Source organism: Schistosoma haematobium, chromosome 6 (assembly GCF_000699445.3).
Source record: "Schistosoma haematobium chromosome 6, whole genome shotgun sequence".
Taxonomy (NCBI): Eukaryota; Metazoa; Platyhelminthes; class Trematoda; order Strigeidida; family Schistosomatidae; genus Schistosoma; species Schistosoma haematobium.
In genome coordinates this window covers 23202786-23227299 of record NC_067201.1, presented here as the reverse complement: position 1 = coordinate 23227299, position 24514 = coordinate 23202786, and the positions used below count along the sequence as shown (strand labels likewise).

General features: G+C 35.7%; 1 protein-coding gene across 1 annotated transcript; it reads right to left on the bottom strand.

Annotated features, from left to right (window-relative positions):
* Positions 1 to 211: 211 nt before the first annotated feature.
* MS3_00008828 (uncharacterized protein) lies at positions 212 to 24514 on the bottom strand. Its single transcript, XM_012943021.3, has 6 exons — positions 23653 to 24514; positions 20729 to 20860; positions 16474 to 17034; positions 13384 to 13754; positions 6486 to 6650; positions 212 to 5342 (listed from the first exon to the last, which is right to left on the bottom strand). The coding sequence occupies exons 2-6, from the start codon at positions 20798 to 20800 to the stop codon at positions 5072 to 5074; spliced, it is 1440 nt and encodes a 479-aa protein (XP_012798475.1). The 5' UTR covers positions 20801 to 20860; positions 23653 to 24514; the 3' UTR covers positions 212 to 5071.

Here is a 24514-nt window from a genome sequence, read left to right as displayed (position 1 = left end):
AACGCTAATGCAAAGATTCAAGCAAACAATAACAAGTGAATATAAACTTCAACACACTGCATAAGCAGGTGGCCATCAAGATCCAGTATCTAAGTGAATAACGCGATAGCGTTTGAAACGAACGGTATTCCGTTTGAGTCCTAGAGTGAACATCAATTCTGAGATGCAAGTACATCCAGCCGAAGAGTCCCAAATGGGACGAAACGCGTGTCCTGGATTTCACTGCTATACGCTGTCCATCTTTGCTTATGACGTTTGTAATACTGATTTTTGATTTTAAATGATTGATAACGAAACAACATGACGCAAAATTAGAAGTATTGGATCACTTATAGTCATTATCAAGTTTGTTGATATGTATATATAATGCTATTGAATTAATGTGGCGCCATTCAATTGTTCTTGACAAAAACTCGACGTTTAGTAGTGAAAGTAAGATGTGGTTGATCGTTAAACATGGACTGAGAGGTGCTAACTATGAAATATATGATTTCATTTTGTAGTGTGGTGTTTCAGCCATTTGAATTTAGTGAATCCTTATTCAGTAAAGTTGATTGAGTTATCTGGATTAGAATCCTCTTTTCCAGACTCACAAACTCACCGCGTGGACGTTTATTCGTGGGGACATTGTTGCGATTCCCAGGTCTTAAGGCGCGGGCGTCGTACCAGGGGCAAGTATAGACTACATGCATACCGGTAACACATAAGTATTCACTCATTCATCCTATAGAAAACTTATAGTTATATTCACACACTTGGGATAGTAGATGACCACTGCTTACTTCAAACGTATTTGCTACAATTGATTGTCTCTTACACACTTCATGCACATCACTGGTACAAAGACTTTCGTCCATGTATCTCATGACGTGCACATAAGTTTACCCACCCTCGCAGGGAATGTTAATGGTCACTTCTTTCTAGTATATCGTACCATATCTTTTTATTATGTCTTTAACATGATAGTTTAGGCTGATGATTTAATTAGACATAAGGTAAATATTTCAGTTAACATCCCATTAGCGAGCCAAATGCATATCTTTTGGATATACCTACCTACACAACTACACAAGCCGAGACTCATACAATTAATCTTCATACGTATGTATATCCTGCAGACCAACATGATTTTTAAAGTTCGGAAGAGTGAACACCAAATAATCCAGGTTAGGCATAAGTGGGATGGTTTAGTCCGATCTCCGCTAACAAGGTTGCTATTAGTATCCAGCAGCGCTAAGTGTAGGTAATAAGTTGAATGTTCATTCCTTTCTTCCTAGTACTAACTTTTACTCTGAATTCATCAAGTATAGACAGTTCTTTAATAGTATTAAATCAAATATTATCTAACTTATTCTCTAATTTTCTATTTTAGTTTGTGATTTATATATCTCGTATAATGCATTCCAATCTAAGTATCGTGTATTAATCGCGTTCTCATAATTGCAGCTCCCCAGTCCTATTATTGTATTACTTACTTACTTACTTACACTTGTTACCCCCAATGGAGGAGCATAGGCCACCGACCATCATTCTACAATTCAATCTGTCCTCTGCCTTCCTTTCTACTTCTATCCAATCATTGTTCATTCTTCTCATATATGTTTCCATTTCTCAGTGTAATGTGTTCTATGGTCTTCCTCTTCTCCTTTGGCCTTAAGGATTCCAAGTGAGAGCTTGCCTTATGACACAGTTGGATGCTTTCTTCATTATGTATCCTATACACTACCAGTACTTCTTCCTGATTTCCTCCCCCATTGCAATCTGGTTTTTTCTCTTCCATAGTAGACTATTATTATATTAGTATAGTATATTAATAACAAAACTAATATGAAGATGGATGTCTGTTTTGGTTCGTTTTCAGTCTGACGCCGTAAATTTTTTAAACTCTATTTAGGAGTTCCATCGTTTGTTTTCTAGTAATCTTAGCCTAACTACTCACTCCTACTGTCACTGGTGTTTTTCTTTTTTCTTTCTTTCTTTTTAACATAAGATGTCTACATGTTACCTAGTCTACTACCTAGTGCGCTAGGGAGTTTTCTCTTTTTTTTTGAAGATTTATCATCATTATCATAACTGTGGTAGGTTAAATATGTAAAACTATTCAATAGAAGATAGTTAGGAATCATATGAATTGATTATTGAGTATTATTTACGATCGTGAAACATAACTATTAAGAGTAGAAGATACTTGTAAGTTACTGGGAATTGATCACAGATGTCTTAGAAATATTGCTCACATCTGATGGGATCATTGGGTAAGCAAAAGTGAGGTTACATTCAGGGTGTTAGGGAATGACGATAAATCAGTTGATGAGGTTGTGAATCTTCATCGAATAAGATGGTTGGGTTACGTGTTACATATACCTAAACACTGATTACCACGATTCACAATGCTGACTAGTGTTAGAGACGGATGGAATAAAGTTAGGGGTGGCCAAACAAAAAACGTCGCACCAATCCTTGAAGTCACTAACTTCTAGTCTGAGCCATGTTGGTAGATGCAGACTGCCTGGTTGGGGTACGTGTGACTATCGTACCCAATGGTTGGACACTGTAGGTGATATCGTAGTGAACAAAACGCAGGCAGGGACAACCGAATATACGGTTAGCACAAAATTACAGAGTTTCTTGGTAAAATAGAAAAACCAAATAGTAAATCGTTAATTTGCAAAATATCATTTCATCATATCAAACCGGACTGTTGCCGTTGCAAACATCAATCCACTGTCTCACATTTCATTGTTCATGCGGTTTCTTACAAATTCCATTGTGTTCTCGCTCTTCCTTTCTTGATCTTCCCCCATCTTCTGCTGCCAGACATTACGTTCTTTAACTCGCGTTATATATTACTTATATCAATATAAGTAGCACGCACCGCAATATGACTCGGAATCGATCACAATGGTGTCAGTGTATACACTCTTTGTCTTCCCTTAAACTATGAGATTAAAATCGCTTCATATGTCTCTACGTACTAATTCTTTCTTCCTGTACTATATTCTAATATTCAGTCTTTCTTTTATATATTACCACTATTGAATTACCTTCTCCTATAAATTCGGTATCCATCTTATTGTGCTAATGAGATATGGCAACTTGTACCGATGCACAAATGTGCATATATATTAGTTAAATTACTAGATTATGTCATATTTGTTCATATCCATATGCATTTAGTTGAATATACAAAGATGTATTTAACCTATAGAGGCTAATTTCCTCTACATCTAACTCCAATAAATAGTATCCCGTTAACTGTGTATTTGACACAAGTCAAATCTCCTAGTAGTATTAGGAGTTCACTTGAGATTATTCAAAAGTGAGAACACTATTTGTAGAGATAGTAAATTGTTAATAATTAGTAAAACTTCGGAATCATGGAGAAAGCAAACACATAGGGAAGCGAGTGTGTGTGACTGTAAAAAAATCTATATATCTTTATGAGTATTAATCGATTGTGGGTAAGTTATTGATTGACTGTGTTTAAAACCGCTCCAGACCCAAAGACCTGGGTTCGAATTCCTCATGCGGTGTTGTGGATGCTCACTGAGTAGTCTTATATTAGGATGAGACGGCCGTCCAGTGCTTTCAGAATTTCGATGGTGGTCTAACGTTGATCGATCCATGATCATAATCAAGAATACATAAAGATTGCTATGCAGACATGCGCTCAATCAGACTCACATATAATTTTACACAGTGGATCAAATGTTTAAATTACAGCAAGTACACGAATAATCAAATAGTTCATTGGGCTTACTGAGGCACATCTGGTCGAAAAGGCGTGATCAGATTTAACTGTTATAAGTAAACAATCGATTTGCTCTTTGAATTGTTTAACCTCATGTTAATTTGGTGAGAAAAAAGACCATTTATTCTGTTAAGAGTCTATGATAATTCCTTTAAAATGTATTTATGATCCATAAAAATGTTGAAGGTGATTCTTCCAATCAGCGTTTTTATAAGGTTATAAAAGAAATATAGGCTTCAACATACACAAAGGAAAGAGCAAGACCCTCAAATACAATACAGAGAACCCCAACCCAATCACACTTGATGGAGAAACTATGGAAGATGTGGAATATTTCACGCACCTGGGAAGCATAATCGATGAACAAGGAGGTTCAGATGCAGACGTAAAGGCGAGAATTGATAAAGCAAGGGCAGAATTCCTACAACTGGACAACATATGGAACTCAAAACAACTGTCTGTCAACCAATATCAGAGTCAGAATCTTCAATATCAACGTCAAGGCAGTTCTGCTGTAAGGAGCTGAAACTTGGAGAACTACAACAACCACCATCAAGAAGGTACAAGTATTTATAAATAGCTGTCTACGCAGGATACTCAACATCCATTGACCGGATACCATCAGCAACAGCCTTTTGTGGGAGAGAACAAACCAGCTTCCAGGTGAAGAGGAAATTAGGAAAAGACGATGGAAATGGATAGGACATACCCTACGCAAATCGTCAAACTGCATCACAAGGCAAGCCCTAACTTGGAATCCTGAATGAAGGTGGAAAAGAGGAAGGCCAAAGAACACATTACGTTGGGAAATAGAAGGATGAGTAACTACTGGAAGGAGCTGAAAAGGATTGCCCAGGACAGTGTTGGATGGAGAATGCTGATGAGCGGCCTATGTTCTTTCAAGAGGAGTAACAGGCGTAAGTAAGTAAGTATGTGACAATACTTAGAATAGTTGGAAAATAAGATTTACACAATACGAGGACGAAAACAGTCATACAATATCATGAACTAACTAAAATTTGGAATGTATACACTAATGTACGCCGGCTCAATAGTCTAGTGTTTAAGCATTCATGTACGATACCATAAGTCTTGGTTTCAATTCCTTGTATGATACTGTTTCATATGCACTTTGCTTAGTAGTCCCATACTAGAACGAAACAACCATTCAGTGTTATTTTTTTCTAATAACTCTTTGTTATCTTTGGAATTCTGAATAATATAAAAAAAACAAAGATAATTCACCAAGTTAAAGTATCCTGACAGTGTTGACAACGATGAAGAAGAAGATGATGATGAAGACAATGTGATATTATAAAGTTATGATACAATTGCTTTAGCTGGTTTCCATAATGTTTTCTTTATAAATGAACAATCCATTGAATTATTTCTTGAATTCTCATTAGATAATGATGAATATAATCCACTAATGTGTTTAGAATAATCTCTTTGTTTATTGGTTTCAAGTAGATCAGACCAACAAAGAGGTTGTAATTTCTTGTCAACTGATGAAGTAGATATTGAAATATTAGATGGTTTTCTTAAAGATTTAAGTTGATATGAAGTTTTCTCTTGTTTATTGTTTATAGATCTGAATAGAGATAAGAAAGAAAAAAGAAAACACTACGTAGATGATCTACAATGATTCATATCTCAGAAGCTCGAATTGGTGTTCTCGATTTAACTGGCTGGGCTAGGCTGAAAGCAGGGCTAATCAAAACTCTAGGCTGCTCATATGGGTTTACGCGTCATTGATCCGACCGATAAGTCACTGCTCTCTAATTGGCGGTCACAATTTATAACATAATCAGTCTGTTGGTTAGAAGATATCATCAATGAAGGGTTTGATATGATGTTCGACGCATACTGGTGTGTGATCTGAATAAATTGTACTAGGACGAAATGGTCGTCCAGTGATTCCAAGTTTTCAATGGTAGTCTAGTTTAAATCGACTTATGAATTCCCTTCGAATAAAATCTATCATATTTCACTTATAAATACTAATTCGGTATTCAACTATCAAAGAATTTAATTGATCTACCGAATGCTTAGTTTATTTTCTGTGAGGACAGTCCACAGGGGAACTCGAGAAAGCTCTAAGAAGCACAGAAAGAGCCGAAGATATTCCATTTATTCATCTTTTGGAAGAATATTACAGAATCACGACGTGTAGCTTCTCTATTGGATAGCTATAATAATGATTTCGTTTTTACTAAAATCTATAAATACCTGACAGTTTTGTATCATAATTGACCCTGTTTGCAATAACATTCATTTCACTTGTCTTCCGTCCTCTCATTCGCCACTTGGGAGTTTTCTAGCGTCGAGTGCTCAAGTTATACGCGGCGTAGTAAGAATCTGAGCTCTAAATATAACGTTTACTCAAATCAAATTTATAATCTTACATCTAAGGGTTCGTGAAACTAACTGATTATCCTTATCGATGTAGATGTGTAAATGGGGACCTATTGAAGATAAAAATCATTATCAGTATAAAGTTGTGAAGGTTGTTGAGTTTAAACTGATATCATCAATGGATCAATGTTTGATCACCATTTAAAACTTGTAAGTAGTAGATGGCGGTTTCGTCCTAGTGTGAGATTCTTTAACAATGCACATCTACGATCTCGTATGCGGGACTCGAACCTAAAGGTTGAGAAATAAATGATTTGACCACAAATTTACTCCTTCATTGAACGTTATTTTAACTGATTTTATTAGTTAAATAACTTACTGATATTGTATTTCAGTTTTATTTGGAGACTTGATTGATTGATTTGCATGCCAAAATGATAAATGATCAAATGATTTGGTCGACTTCTTTGTCATAGTTTCACTATTAGGTAATTTTGATACTTTCTTGATGGAATCTTGTATTTTAGAGTAGTCTGGAAAGTAACTGTATAGATTTATATGTGAAAATAAACTTTCTTGATCAGTAACATGTGTTTAATTCGTGTAACATACTATACTACTTATAAGTAATTGATTATTAATTGAGAAAGTTTCCTCACCCCTGTTTTTTTGGTCATTTAGATATTCTCTACTGCATGGGACGGAAACTTGGAGAACTACGAAAGCCACCATCCAAAAGATACAAATGTTTAGTAACAATTGTCTACGCAAAATGCTTTAGATCCATTGGTCAGACACTATCAGCAACAATCTACCGTGACAGAATAAACCAGATCCTAGCGGGGGAGGAAATCAGGAAGAAGTGCTGGAAGTGGATAAGATACACATTGAGGAAAGCAGCCAACTGCATCACAAGGCAAACCCTCACTTGGAATCCTCAAGGTCAAAAGAGAAGTAGAAGACCAAAGGACAAATTATGCCGAGAAATGGAGACAAACATGAGGAAAATGAACAAAAATTGGATAGAACTGGAAAGGAAGGCCTAGGACAATGGGTGGCCTATGCTCCATTGGGAGTAGCGGGCGTAAGTAAGTAAGTAAGTAATGAGAAAGGGGTTTTGTGGATATTATAGTAGTTTAATAACTGAGTACATGAGTCGATCGAAGTTAAACCACCATGTAAAACCTGAATATTATATGAGCACTGTTGAGAAGTCCCATTCTAGGACGAAACGGCTGTTCAGTGTGGTCTAGCTTCAATTAACTCATGAAACCAACCATTTAAATGTTGTTTTGCTTAAAAATATCTGAATGATTAGTTTTTCAGTTTGCTAATCTTCAACATCTATTAGTTGTTGTTATTTTTCTCACTTTGAACAACATGTGTGCATATATTTATTTGTATGTACAGTCTGAGAAGTTAAAAAGAGAATGTCCATTGTATCGTTTTACAGAACTAACTGAATAGGTTTATTAAGTTAGTCAGCAACAAAGTAGAACTTTGTACATACGTACATCTGTTCAAGTTGCCATACCAAATTAGCACAGACATACAGTTATTGATTCAAATCCCATAGTACTTGAGGTAGTAAAAGTATAAGCACTAATCAAAAGATTAGGGTTCGAGGACATTATCCAAGGAGTATGATCCAGTGAAATAAATTTGGAAAGAGAAAAAGAAAACGGACATGAAGAATCCAGAAGATTAGAATTTGGGAGAACACATAGAGTGGATGCACCTCCGCTATTGCAAATGATTTCGAGCCATGTCATTCAAGGTCTCTAACCATCGGTTGCTAACATCTCGCGGATCCCAACCGGGTAGTCTACACTTACCAAAGTGGCTAAGTCCATTTATCAATAACTTCATGGATTTGTTTCATGTTTTGGTTTGGCTGCCCCTAGCTTTCTTCCAACCTACTCCTTCACCATAAAACATCGCACGTTGAGGTGGTCGATGGTTGAGAACACGTAACACATGTCCCAGCCATCTCAACAGATGAAGTTTCACTACTTCATCAATTGATTTGCCATCCTTACCTAGTACCCGATTCCTAACAACTTCATTAGCTAGCTTATTGGTCATTGGTCACAGAGTCTTTGTCCGATAGATATGTGAACAAAAACTAATGAAGATTTACTTCATAAAAATTATGATAAGTTAGCTTTATCCACATTTAGATTGTTTTGTTATATGATGACAATTCTCATCATTAACTTGCATCAGATTAGATTAAATCTGTTAGTTTGAACTGTCAGTTTCAAATTTCTGAATGACAATAGAATCAGCCCATTGTTGATTTGGAATCAGTCAATCCGAACTTTCAATTCTAGTCAGTTTACAACATTTAATAAGATGCTAATTTAGATATTTGACTCATATTCAAGACTTGAATGCAATATTCAATGTGATTTATATTACCAAATCTCTCATTGTATTAGATTTAAAAGTACAATGCTCATTCAAATGATATATCATCTTATATATTGTAGAAATGATGAACTATTGATAATCAATAAAAAGAAAGTGTATTAAGAAGTTTGTGTTATAACTTGTGATCGCCGATTACAGAGCAGTGATGTATCGATCGAATCAAAGACGCGTAAACACGTGCGAGCAGTCTAGAATTCTGATTGGCCATGATTTCCGCCAAGCCCAGCCAGATAAGTCCAGAACACCAATCTCAGCCTATGCAATATGAATCATTTATTTCAAACATACTCTGTTTATATACCAATCAAACAGACCACAACATACCATAAAATATGAAACAACATTTGTACAAAATGTGGCCAAAAGTGGCTCTGAGTGAGGGAGGTAGTGATTAATAGACAGGGAATAGTGGAGAAGATTTGTAGCTCAGGTGGATGATTTTGGTGGAGTTTTGTTCTCTGAGCTGGATGGTTTAGTCGTGGAGCTTTCACCATGGAACAGGAGTCAAACAACAAACGAGCATTATTGGATATATTGATCACTAGAACCGACACAGGAAAACTGGAAACTCAAGTATATAGGAAACCGACCCATACAGATCAAATTCTCAACTACAATAGCAACAACCCAATAGCTCACAAAATCAACTGCGTACACAATTTGTTCAAGAGGGCCAGAACACACTGCAGCACACTGGCAGCACGAAGAAATGAAGAGAAATACCTGAAGGATGTATTTCAGAAGAACGGCTACCCAATCAACTTCATCAAAAAGTACCAACCGCACGCAGCGTTAGAACTCAAGTCAAGCACAAAAATCAACAAAAGGATCACCCTACCATATATACAAGGAATATCAGAAACCGCAACAAGACTGGTGAAACCCTTCGGAATAGGTGTAGCACACAAACCGACAAAATCACTACAATCAATCCTATGCAAACCAAGATAAAATGAAATAACAAAGGAAAACAAACCAAACATCATCTACAAAATAAATTGTGTCAACTGCGAAAAACACTACATCGGACAAAACGGACGCCCCTTTCACCTTCGCCTACACGAACATCAGTTAGCAGTCAAATGCCATGATATCTCCTCACTTATATCAATACACGTGGACAACTGCGGACACTCATTCGATTGGAAAAATGTGGAAATCTTAGACAGAGGAAACTCCAAAAACACCAGAGAATTTTTAGAAGCCTGGCACTCAGGTCAATCAGCAATCAACAAACATTGAAATCAATCCAATTTATCAACCAATCAGGAAAATCATGCATAAATATAGGAACAAAAATCAAACCAATGGGAGACACAACCAAAACAAAGAAGTAAACAATGGTAAATTTAAGGTCAATAAGAACCAATCAACATCGAGGTGCACAGAACAAGCTGTGAAACACATATAGAGAAATTTGAACACTTCACTTCTATCTGAAGTTTGTGCTGATGATGTCGTTCAGAAGAACGATGAAAGCTCCACGACCAAACCATCCAGCTCAGAGAACAAAACTCCACCAAAAAGACAGGGAATAATTCAAGAATGGTAGATCGTATAATAATAGTCTATGGGTCAAATTAAAAGCTTATAATAAGAGCGACATGAATATGAACAGCTTAGTTACATAATAATTTTATGATAAAAATATACTCATAGTATTGATTCATAAGTGGATCCCAAAAGTTACCATTCATTATTCTTATCGGAATATAACAGTTTGTTCATTGATTCAAATGATGATAAGTTACAATTGACTGAACTCGTATATATTGTGTGTATAACTCACGTGCATTTTAGTGAGTGATCATAGGACTTGAACAATCAAGTTACAATGGAATCATCAATCTAAATTACTCTAAATAACACATTCTATTCATAGATACGAAGTGATTGTAGATAACCAACACAAAACTCTGCATCTGGGTTTTATGCTCGTTGTTACTTGTTGGATCAGAAAAATTATGGACAAACATAGGACTAAAAGTCAGACCAATGGGAGATACAGCCAAAACTAAGAAGTAAGCGATGACAGGTTAAAGGTCGATAATAACCAATCAACATCGGGGTCTACAGGACAAGCTGTAAACCAAATTGTTATATGCCGGTAAGAATAATGAATGGTAACTTTTGGCATCCATTTATGGACCAATACTATGAGTATATTTTTATCGTATAATTGTTAAACAACTAAACTGTTCATATTCATGTCCCTCTTATTATGAGTTTCATTTTGACCTATGAACTATTATTATACGATTTACCATTCTTGAGTTATGGCCTGTCTAATAATTACTATCTCCCTTATTCACAGCCACTTTTGGCCAAATATTGTACAAATGTTATTTTCTATTTTATGGTACGTTGTGGTCTGTTTGATTGATATATAAACAGAGTATGTTTGAAATACATGATTCATATTGCATAGGCTGAGATTGGTGTTCTGGAATTAACTGGTTGGGCTAGGCGGAAAGCAGGACCGACCGGGACTCTAGGCTGCTCGCACGTGTTTTACGCGTCACTGGTTCGATCGATAATTCGCTACTCTCTGATTGGCGGTATCGTTGAGTTATCCAATATACAAGGCACACAGATTCACAAGTTATAACACAAATGTGGAGAAATTCGAACATTTCACTTATAACTGGAGTTTGTGTTGATGATGCCATTCAGAAGAACGATGAAGGTCCCACGACCAAACTATCCAGCTCAAAGAACAAAACTCCATCAACTTTAATGAAATCAATGAAAAAAGACCACAACTAAGAAACGGAAAAACATGAGATTGAGTATCATCCACATCTCACTCTTATCTTAATCCAAATAGCGTCCCATAATTTTGTGAAGCTAGATGACGCCAGGTTAAATCCCACAGGAAACGTGAGTTCCTGTAAGATTATAGATTTGCCATGTTGACAAGTGCCAACTACCCTGATACTTTGGTGTAGGACTTCTTATTGTTCATCTTCAAACATTTAGAATATAAAACTAGCTGATTGATTATCATAATTTCAATCAATTACAATCAGTTATATCTAATTCACATTATTTTCGTTTGAAAATAAGACACATATGATCGTGGATTGTGGATGCGCACTGCTGAGTAGTCCCACAATAGGACGAAACGGCCGTCTGGTGCTTCCAGGTTTTCAATGGTGGTCTAACATCAATCGGTTCATGATCTCAATAAAAGAAACTTAATAATCTCCACAACCGTATACTGATAAGATGTAAACCATGACCTTTCAGGCTACTTGAAAGAGACAATAATAAACAATCCTTCAGTCGGATATAGTTCTCTCCCTCTAAATGTGAAATATTACTTCTAGACTGACCTGACTCAGAGCCTAAACTGATGATCGCCAGTGAAGTAGTTGAGTCTATCGAGTTCAGAGACTGATAAGATCAATTGTGTGATAATTTTAGAGGTAATGAAGGATTCATGGAATTAAAAAACTGATAAGATGGGTTACGTAAGAACTGAATAGAATTTGAAGAGTTAAACATAGTTTAAGAGGATCAAGTGAGCGGAAATGTGTGAATGAAAGAGTGGTTTAGGAATTTATGGACCTCAGCTCCAGGTCTGCAATGCCATTCACAGAACAGCACCCTTCCATTTCCTGGTTGGCAGTGACATCAAATGTGGTGAACGAGAACATAAGTGTATTTTAATAGAAAGTTAAATAATCATTTAGTAAAATCTCAGACCTATTCAGTAGATACTTCATTTGCAAAATGTCAATTAATTGTCTCAGACTTCATTTTTCTTTCGTTTCAACACTAATCATTCTCTGTTCTCGTTCTCTTTCCTTCGAGGTATTTCACTTTCCATTAATGACACATATAATACTTATATCTGTCGACATCAGTAGCATATACCACGGTAGGTCATTCACAAAATGTTAGACTATAGATCTAAATCACTTAACTTAATTGTGGTTTGGAAGTAACATACAGAGACTTCGAGGTTGTTTTATGAGTTTTAAAGTTGGTAGTGTTACATTTAAGATAATAACGTTAGAAAGCCAACAGTGTAAAACTATACATCCTTTATAATTAACCCGTTGTTTTTATTATTTCGAAATAATCATTTCATTTATAGAAGTTAAATCATGATTGCCTGACGTTTATTCAGGTTATATCAAAGTTGCCTTTAGAGTTATCCAAGATTTTATTTATTTGAACACATAAATATTGGTATAAAGTGGCACCGAATATATATACACCACACAAGTCACTTGATTTGTGTGTGAGCTGTGGTACTACCCGGGTGCCTAGACAGAAGCAGGTGGTTTTCTTAGGCGGCCACAACCAGAGACTTCAACCTAAAGGTTTAATCCACAAGGCAGTGGGGGAGCAACGTCAGCAGATGCAGTCTCATGGTAGCCGACGGCCTGGCAATAGGTCCACACGCCATTTGTTCCCTCAGGATCCTGGGGTCCACATCCATCATTAGTTTGTACAAAGGCTTTTTGAACTCCCCCAGATGGATCCTTCATATCCGCCAACCTGGTTAAGCGCCGGATATTTTCTCCTCGTCCTTGCGATTTCGTAAACAAAGCCCTAGCAGCGAGAAAGTAGTGAGTAGGTCTTTCCTGACAGTAGCTGTATACACGTGGTCATGAGAGAGCATTTTGAGATGGTGATCACATTTGATTGGTCACTGGGTGGTGATCAGTATCATGTGTGTCAAGTCCTGCTTGATACAGATCGAATGCTATCGATCTGATCTGACTTTTTCCACCCTTGATCATACCAAGACATTTCGATGTTATTCACTCAAACGCATCGATATACCTCAATGCTATACATGACAATTCTTTAGAAAAGAACAATGAACTTACTTTTCTAATGGTTGAATATCATTATCAATGAATGTTTCATTTTGTTTATTTTTCAACGTAGGATAGAATGACATTAATTGATCAACTTGTTGATCATTCAATTTTAAGTTCGAATCCAATTCATGTTTTATTTTTAGCTGATGATGATTCAATAATGAAGATGTGAACTGATTATTTTCAATGGATTTGATTGCATCTTTTAAATTTTGTTGAAATGAGATCATACGAAATTGATCTTGATTTCTATCAGCCCATGATACGGATAAATTCATTTTACGTAATTGTTTTTCAATTGATGGTGATTTTAATTGTTTCATGATATTCATTAATGAATTTGATGGATTTTCACGAATGAAATCACATAAAGGTGGCTAAAGAAAAAATAAAAGGAATAAAACAACAAAGAAACAATGAATTAGTTGAGCGGTTATAAAGGTATGAGGACGGTTATTATTTCCCGGTTTGCCTACACCGTGGAAGGGTTCATTTGGAGGTACCTGAAAAGAAACTTGGGTTAAAGGTGGTATTAGTGACCTGAGAGCGTGATCACAGTGCCTAATAGACAACTGATTGAGGTCGGTCACACACGACCTTTTTGTGGGTAATTTTCGTGTTAGCTCTGTAATTGTTGAAACCTTATCGCTGGAGATGGATATCTGTGGGATAAGGCGAGGTGTGCACTTTTAGGGTCGACGTTTTCTAACCCTAAACCCCTTGTGGGAAGGTAGCATCGCTGTTATGCTGGTTGTCTAAAAGAAACACCTTACTGCCATCACACCTCTGTACAGTCAGCAGTAGGACTTTGGTCGGCTGCTTTTAGTCTTACCGCTCTTCAACCGAGCTGTCTGTCATGCTTAGACCTTGAGGAACGATTATTCCAACCAGTATAGCTGGATTTGTCAATCATGATAGGCAAGCCCGACCATCATGTCAAGGTAGCAACAACGGTCGGGTGGATTGGTTGAAGTTAGATATTAACACCGATGGATGCCGGCCGACTCAGTGGTCTAGAGGTTAGGCGTCTGCGTCTGGGCTCAAATCTTGAGAGGTAGGATCGTGGATGCACACCGCTGAGGAGTGCAATACTAGGATGAAGCGGCTTTCCAGTACTTCCAGATTTTCTATGGTGGTCTAGCTTCAATCGACTCGTGAGTTCAACTATTAAATTAAAATAATAGCTGTCCGATACTAAAGACTCATCAAGTGCTTATCAGTGGATTACTGCGAGCGATAATTCCCCATATTCTAGACAGAAGCCATGATCAGTAAGGTTCAGTAATTCCAAATATGAGATAAATCTCACCAATGATATCGAAGATAGAAGTGTGACATCAATGATTGATTAAGGTTATCGATGTAAACTACTAGGTTCCAAATCAATTATTAGAATGTTAAGCGCTCGACATTTAATGACAAGTTTGTATGGTAATAGCACTTAGTTTCGTCCCTGTTTTTGCTCGCATATACCTTGATACGGCCGAGAGTAGGGAGAGTCCGCTCTCCCTCTCGAAATGCTCTCACATAGCCACGCGTATACAGCTTCTGTCTGGGAAGTCCTACTCACTGCCTTCTCGCACCACGGGTTTTCTTCATGAAATTGAGAGGACGAAAAGCGGATGTTCAAGGCTTTAACTGGGTTGGTAGACATGGAGCGTTCACCTAGGTGAGTTGGAAAACCCTCATTACAAACCAATGGTGCACATGGACTTCAGGATCCTAAAGGACCAAATGACGTATGAACCAATTGTTGATGACCAGCTACCATGTGACTACATCTCCTGACGTTGCTCCACTGCCTTGTGGATCAGACGTTTAAGTCGTAGGCTTCTTGCGTGAACCGCTGAGAAAACCACCTGTTTCGGTCTAAGCACTCGGGCAATATCACAGTCCACGCACAAATCAAGTGATTTGTGCAGTACATATGTATTCGGTGCCACTTTGTTCCAATATTTATGTGTTCACATAATAAATAATAATAATAGTATCTTGTAACCTAGTTATCTCTAGTTTGTATGTTATTAAATGCTAAGTTGAATTTATCTATATTTTTGTATTGAAACGTTTAAAGTTTACGGATATTTGAGAATATGAACTGGTGTTAAAATGTAGTTACAATAAACATCATAATCTGAACTATTTACATTGGTTTGTTATTTAATGTTCGATTATCAATTGAAGTAAGAAACCTTCGGGACGAAATGGTACTATTTACAAAGTAGAGAATAGAAATGAACCAGGTATGAGTTAATTCCTAATCAGATTATTAATGAAGACAAGCCAATTAGAATCGAGTATATAAATTTTCTGTTTTTTGGGCAAAATTTGAATATCATCCATAATCAACAATAGAATTACTTTTGTATAATACTCAAAAATCCCTTAAAATAGTAGCAAAAAGCTACCTTAATCTTGTTTAAAACCTTGACTCAATAGGTTGCTTAGTTCAATGATGAGACTTCCAGTGTGTGAGTTCGACTGGTAACTGAAATACTCTTAAGGGAAGAAAGACAAAATCTATCCTTACCTGGTATTATAGTGAAAGAGAAGACAAGTGGAGACAATCGAATATATTTGGTTACAAAATCTCATTGAAAAAACTCTCAACCATACAATGAATACTTCATTTGCAAAATATCAATCAATTGTCTCAGACTTCATTGTTCTTTTGTTTCAACACTAATTATTCACTGTTCTCATTTTCATTCCTTCGATCTTCTAGACGTCAATTTCGTAAATAACACCCTCACTGTGAGAAAAGACAATGAGTAGGACTTTCCTGTCAATGTTTGTATACACGTAGCATTTACAGGTACGTATACATTAAATCTTCTATTTACAAGCTAATGAATTTCATTATTTTTTAGCATTTTTTTTCTTTTAAATAGCAAATTACTTTTCTATAAGATGAGATCGCTAACCTTATGCCTAACCCTCCTCCTCCTCCTCTTTATTCGGACTTAGGATTAGCAGAAGCCTCATAGTAGGGGAGGGGGGGAGAGAGGCATGTTTCCAGGCAAAGTTCATGATTAGTTCATCTCTGTACAATTTAATACAAAAAAAAAATAAAAACAAAACTCCTTCATAGTTTACCTTTTCTTTTCCCTTTAATACATAATCATGTGTAAATGCACTATATGTAATTTGTTCTTCATTAGTTAATTGTTTTTCATAATTAATTAATTGTTCATATGATTTATATCTTAATAAATTCCATAAATATTGTGCACTATAATTTGTTCCTATATGATATTTTAATAAATCAATTAAATTAAATATACTATTTGTTCTAGTTGGTAAATGAGAAATAATAGGACATTTTATTGATTTCATTGATTTCATTGATTTGATCGATTTTATGGATTTTCGATTATCAATTGATTGATTCATATTAATTTGTTTTAAATCAAATAACCATGATTTTAATTTATAATGAAATGGTATACGAGCACCATGTAACATACCATTTGGATAACCGCCAATGAAAAGATTATCATTTATTGATTGATTTGCAATTGATTGATTGGTAATTGATTTAATTTTTGTGGTTTTTTGAAAATTTGGATTTAAAAAATAATTAGCTATATCTGTACCCCAAAGATTTTTTAAAGTTAATTTATAATCATCATCATCATCGGTATCTTCAATTGAGATCTAAGAAAAGAAATAGGTTATTATTATTATTAGTGCCTTTGATATAATATAGTATTCATATACCATTAAGTATTTGAACATTTTTTTCCTTTCTTTGACCACAAATGCCTTAGAAATATTGCTCACATCTGATGGGATCATTGGGTAAGTAAAAGTGAGGTTACATTCAGGGTGTTAGGGAATGACGATAAATCAGTTGATGAGGTTGTGAATCTTCATCGAATAAGATGGTTGGGTTACGTGTTACATATACCTAAACACTGATTACCACGATTCACAATGCTGACTAGTGTTAGAGACGGATGGAATAAAGTTAGGGGTGGCCAAACAAAAAACGTCACATCAATCCTTGAAGCCACTAACTTCTAGTCTGAGCTATGTTGGTAGATGCAGACTACTTGGTTGGGGTTCGCGTGACTATCGTAACCAATGGTTGGAGACTCTGAGTGACAAGGCTCAGAATCCATCATAATGGCGCAGGTGTATACACTCTCTGTCTTCCCTTAAACTAAGAGATTAAAATCGCTTCATATCTTTCTTTCTACCAACTAATTCTTCCTTCCTGTATTATATCCTAATACACAATCTTTCTTCTATATGTTATTACTGTTGAAGTGACTACTTCTATGAAGTTGGTGTTCATCTTGTTTTGCTAATGAGGTATAGCAACTTGGACCGATGCATATATGTGCCTGGTCCTATGTTGTAGCTGACTGACTGACTGACTGACTTTTTTTATTTCTTAGTTGATCCTGATGATAATTGGATCTGTTGTAAGATAGTAGATTGATTGAAGTTAGATATTAACATTGTTGGGTATTAGCTGTATGATCTAGAGGTTAAGTGTTCGCGGACAAAATCAATAGGTTTTTGGGTTGGAATCTTAAGAGGTGGGAATGTGAATACACACTGCTGAGGAGTTCCATACTAGGATGAAACGGTTTTCTATGATGGTTTAGCTTCAATTAACTCATGAATTCAATTATTAAATTACTAGAAAACCCCTGTTTGATTATAATCATCATATGCTCATTAGTGACTGTCTCCAAGAGTTATTTTCAAGAGTTCTAATGAGAAACAGTGACCAATGGAGTTCAACTGGGTCTGTTATGAGATAGTAATTCATTTAAGACAATGTTGGATGGTGATGCGATTTCGTGAATTGGTTGAAGTTAGATATTAACACCGCTTGGTGCTCGCTCTGTGATCTAGAGGTTAAGTGTTTGCACACGAGATCGACAGGTTCTGGGTCCGAATCTCGCGAGATGGGATCATGAATACACACTAGTGAGGAGTTCTATGCTAAGACGGAACGGTCGTTCAGTGCTTCAAGGGTTTTCATGGTGATCTAGCTTCAATTAACTCATGAATTCAATTATTAAATTACTCTAATATCCACAAAACCCTATTTGATTAAGATATCGAATGGTCGCCAGTTGGAAGTTAACAGTTCAGTCAATCGACATCTAAATAATGCACATACTTTTCACTTCACATTACCAGCAACCACTATGTCTCTGATTGGGCTTTTCTCTAACCTGTACAGCGGAAGGTTGCACACCTTTCGTAAATCCAACTTAATAGGTTTTGGGAATAATAGGCATAACGATATGTTATAACAAACAAAAACAGATAATGTGTCGAAATATCTAAAAAGAAGGATCAAATAGCCTAGATATTCAAGTAGGCCGAGAATGGCTATGTAAAACAAAAGGACATGTCAACGCTGATTAATCTTGTGACCCTGAGTAACCAATCAGAATATATACATTTGTACATGTTAATCTTATAAACAAAAACTTGTATAAACAGTTTTATAGCAATAATCATGTAAATAGTTCATAACCATTAAATGATCAGTCTCTTGGATAAGCAGATAAATGATAAGAACTTTAAACGATAATTAATGGACTATATGGATTGGTTCTAAAATTTTAAGATTTCTATCTCATTTCTACAGAATGTTACAGAGTAAATTACTGTCTAATGTATTCATTCTTCCAGGAGTCATACATTATGTAACTGGTGGATATGGAGAATCCACTTAGGGGAGTTGGAAAACCCTCATTACAAAGCAATGGTGCACATGGGCTACAGTATCCTGAAGGAACAAATGGCGTGTGAATCAACAATTGGTCACCAAAAACCATGAGACTGCATCTCCTTACGATGCTCCACTGTCTTGTGGATCAGACCTTTAGGTCGAAGGCTCCAGGTGTGACCCCCTAAGAAAACCACGTGCTTCGGTTTCGGTACCCGAACAGTATCACAGCCCTCACACAGACCAAATGACTCAGTGTGGTGCATATCTGTTTGATGCCTCCTTGGACTAATGTTTATGAGTTTAAATAACCATGAAATTAAATGGCTCAGATGTATTTATCCTTTGTCTTTCCATTGATGTTAAATTTTTAAAATTACCGCAAACTTATTCTTTCTTGAATGATACTATGAACATCTAGTCTTCTCTGCTATTACTGATGTTATTAATACTTCTATTAATCAAGCACCTGTCTCCATAATTTCATTTTTCTGTGCTGATATGACAGGGTAACCTGAATTATTATTATTGTTGGTAATGGCTTTACTCAATATTATATTTTGGTACAATATAGAATTCTCAGCACAGGGTATTTCAACAAGTTTCTTATACACAAAAAACACTGGATGATCGAAATCAATAGTCATCAGGAAGCCTTATAAAGGATAGATCAGTTCTTTAAATACTGTAGAAACTTTAGTCCATAGCTTCCCGTTAGTTCCCTCAAACCATCAAATATCAGTCCATTACTTTTGATAATCAGGACGACACCATGGTACTTTAAGTACCTCTCTGACGCATATAACTGACTGACCGATGAGGCGATAAAATTAATCGCTTGTTGTAATTATTCAACGTGTTTAACCTAGAATATTATGGCGCTGAACATATAAAGATGTGTGGGTGAACCGATGTTTTCAGAGATCAATATGTGAAAGGAACATTATCTCAAATATAACCGGCAATGTTTTAACATTTGCTCAATTGGCTTGATAAGAAATTGATTTTTCGCGAAATATAAGCTCAACAAAACTTATAGATTATCAAACAGATAATATGACAAGTGAGGATTATTAAAGGTTAAGATCAAGTCTGTTTTAAATTTGTTTCTAAATTTGAGTTCATCTGCACTCAAACAATATTGAAAGAAAGATCCCCATAACATACTTTTAGGATCATTTCTGTAATGTCCTACAATTGACTAATACGCATAGATGACTTTAAGCAACCGATACGCAAAAAGTGACTGATACTCTGTGCTTGACGGTTGGCCCAATACTATCTAATCCCAAACAAAGAGGAAGAACTCGAGACAAATGATCGTCAGTCCAAGATTATATATATATATATATAAGACTAGACGACGCAAAAAAACCTAGTGAGTAACGGTACTAACACTGAACAACAGCAATAATGATGAGAAAAACAGAGTACTGGGTACATAAATAACCAATTCTAGTTTATGAGTAGAAAATGCTATAGCAACAGTTTACAATTGAAATAAAAACTTGAAATTAGGGTAGCACGAAAACAATAAAACCTAAATGGCTTATAAATTTTGCCTAATACTTTCGGCATTGCTTTTATGATATTTTGGCTTGGCTATGTCTTTCAAGTTATTATTATTATTATTGTTTTTGACTGACAACTTACCTTTTCCTCAGATATCTTTTCACTGTATTCGCAATTACCGATATCCTCCTCTTTCAGTGTTTCCGTTGTCATTAGGCTTTATATAAATTCTGAGATTTGGAAATCGTATAGTTTTGAACTCATAGAAAAGCACTGTTTTGAAGAAGACGAATAAAGAAGAAACGTAGAAAAATTGAGCAGTTACATAAAACGTTTCACATAAATATATTGTGTGACATTTTATGGGGCATTCAGCACAATAACTAGTAATTAGTGAACTACGAAAGTGACATCTTGCTTGCTTGATTTACTGCACTGATTTCACTAAACTCAATGACCGAGTACAGACTATGGACCCTTTTTCTAGCCATATGTTTATTTATTTAAGAGCTTGTGATATTATTATCAAATGTAAGGTGATTCAACCATCGAACTGCTGCTTCTTTTATCTGGACGTCTCATCACCAACTAAGAGTGCGTAAAATATACACTTCAATCAGGGGAGGACAATCGTGAACTAAGATTAGCCGGATGTCCCTTACATATACAGAGACTGGTTTTGATCGACACTTAGTTATGGAGTTGATTATGAATTTATTTGGCTAACTTAATTAAATTAATAGTGTTATTGATGGAATTTCGTTGCTTTGGTGTACGATGTGTCTCTGAGACACACATTGAAGGTCCAGGTGTAATAATTCACTCGGTTTAACTCAACTGACGTGACTTATCCTAGATACATCCCAAAGTAGCAACCCCCTCAAAAATATTTACGTTCCAAACAGATGTGTTGTATACACAGACATACCAAACCACATTAGACAATAATATGGAAATTACTATTTATACATAAACAGGCCAAGATCATCTGTGATCAGGAGAGACTGTGAGTAATAGACTGGGAACAAATTAGGAATAGTAATTTATATAGCAACAGTTAGGGAGTTAACAACATGCTTGCAATAAATTGAATGTAAATACATAGAAATCTAGTTATTCAGTAATTACTGAACAAAAGTAAAATTAAAAATAGTTCAAAAAACCAGCCTTTAACTGTTACAACATTCGTTTCGTTATAATAGGCATAAAAGACAACATTCCTTTCAGTAAACCTAAGATATTTTTCGGCTATATGATGCCAAAACATATCTTGTACAACTTTAACTTTAGAAAAATTTATGGTAAGTATTTCTTACCTCATCCAACTGTCTTTTTACAAATTTTAATAAAGAATAAAACAACAGTCAAAACAGAATAATACGAATCGATTATATTTCATGGTTTCCCATCAGCTGCTTACAACCGTACATATATAGAAATGTAACACTGATATAAGAAATCATATGAAGCAATCAACATTGGCGACGGAAAGAACTAGAACAACAAAGATTATTCATAATAAACATATATCTGTGAATGAATATACGTAGGGCCATTTAAAGATGAGATTCGAAATCAGTGAGGTGAGGCGGCTAAAAGCAGACAAGATGGACTGTGTAATGATTATGGAACTCGTAAATAGTTTGCTTAAATTTTAAATCACTTGAAAATGTGTATGAAAGATTTAGATCAGTGAGGTAGTAAGCCTCTACAATTCATAATTGAGGCTTCCGTAATAATTATACAACATAAGAAGAGTTTACATAAGTCTGAAGAATTGAGCGGGTGACAAAAACCGATGAATGAATGATAAGAAATAGCTTATCAAAGATTGTATAACGAGACAAACACTAATAATTAACAATTTTGGACGGTGTTATTCAAGTCTATGGATTTATCAAGGTAATGGAAAGTTTATTAGTGTCTCTTTTTGACAACATTTATCAGGTTTGAATTTTTAACTGTTACTGATTCGGCATATCGTATAAACGCTGCATTGTTTTGTTCGCTGAAGGTTTTAAAGGATCGAACAATATCAATATTGCGCCTATTATTGATTAAATGATGACCTATTGTTCCACTTGCAGCCGTTGCTCCTCTCGTTCTTAAATTCTTTAGGCATACATGGAAATGCGGATATCTGCTCTTATATCTACCCTTCTAATGTATACGCTTTGGCATGCACAGGTAAAGTGGTAAACGTAGTTGGAGGTTCTGAGATAAAAGAACCTATAAAACTTTATCCCTACGTTACATCATCAGTTACGGATGAAAAAGTGAAATCTGAGTTTCTGTGGCTGATTAACTTAGCTTTCATCAATTATTTTTGGTCCGATGACCACTCTCTCGAAATATTCATGTCAGATTGCGCCTCTATGTCCAAACTGTTAGTACAAAAAATAAAACCTTTAAGATGAGTTTTATTTATTGTCTATCTGTTAACAAGTTAAGAAGACTTACAATTAGTTTGGTGAATTATCGTCTACCTACCAGATGATGAACAATGAAAATCCAAGTCAGTCAGTAACAACGTAGAAATTCGTACGTACGTACATCAGTTCGAGTTACCATACCACATTAGCACAGAGATGCAGTTGTCGATTCAAATCCCATAGTGCTAGAGGTAGTAAGAGTATAAGCAGTAATCGGGAATTTAACAAACTTCATTACACTGTATGAAACCAATCTTACAGTCTATGAAACTTTGTTATTAACCACCAAATGTTATCAAAGCCGAAACAGAAAAGGACTACACAAAGGTATTGGTCAAACATCTTGAATGACCATATTTCACTAAATATTCATTCAGCATTTCGGTTAATATGTCGGGTTAAAAACATACTGAAACACATTATGTGTGAAAAATAAACTGTTTTTTGAGCAAACCCTTTAAATCGTTTACCTTCGAAAATCCTATAGCTCTTAAGTCATAAATCTCATAAGAATATTACGTTCTTCATGACAAAATAATGTGAAAAAACAATTCACGAGTCTGTGGACAATGGATGAGATTAATGCATGTATCTAATAGCAAAAGTCCAAAATTTTAAAAATCCGTGGCTTACCCGCCAGTCCGTGCCTGCATAACAAGATCCTGGTATTCAATTTCGTTCACTGTTTTCCGTCCACAAAGTACCTTGATGTTCAGTTAAATATTCAAATATGTGCGACGCGTTGTCATAATGACCGTCATGTAAAACTTGTTGTTCATAACCAGCTTGTATCTGAAATTTTTTTATAAGAAGCTATTATGGATCGGATGATCATATTTTGTTCCGTTTCTGTTGTTGCGGCACGATTACAGGGCCTTGGTAGCGCTCACTGAAAGTATTCCAACCACTCAGTTGCAATTATCTTAGTGAACTCAACAGGCACTTATTGCTTGACACATCGTGACTAAGTAGACTCATTTTTGTGAGACAGTACAGCCGCTCAAGCCATAGCAAATCGCGTTACAGGTCAGGAGAATGGTTGGTTGAAAAGTGAAAAGTCTGAAATTAGAACGCAGTTGAGTAAAAATTAGGGTGAAAAAATACCATCAATAAGTTGAACAAGAGAATAAATAAATTAAAGTTCATAGACAGAAGGGTGAGTGTATGTGACAAGAGTAAAAATGAGGCAGATTTTCTATAACAATTATTATTATTATTGTCATTATAATCATTACTCTCATAAGAACAGTAGTGGTTGTAGGTCTGTTGAGTAGCATGTACAGTAATAACGTTGCCACCAGTATTTATAGTATAATTACGAGGGAGACGGATAGAGGTCTTAAATCAGAGTAATATGGCGAAAATCCCTGTTTTAAGTAAAAGGATTATAAGAAAGCTCAGAAAGCGCTAGATTGTAGCGTGGCGTCGAGTCGAAATTGACTATGAACACCGCTACAAAGAAACACGTGCCAAGTTAATCAGAAGGCGAAGGTTG

Bases quoted from the DNA above. Each gene is read 5' to 3' on its own strand.
- MS3_00008828 (XM_012943021.3), bottom strand. From the start codon at position 20,800: ATGACAACGGAAACACTGAAAGAGGAGGATATCGGTAATTGCGAATAC. The intron at 13,755-16,473 runs GTAAACTATGAA...TTTTTTCTTTAG, and splicing joins TATTAAAGGGAAAAGAAAAG to CCACCTTTATGTGATTTCAT. The intron at 6,651-13,383 runs GTAAGTTCATTG...AAATCTATACAG, and splicing joins GATATTCAACCATTAGAAAA to TTACTTTCCAGACTACTCTA.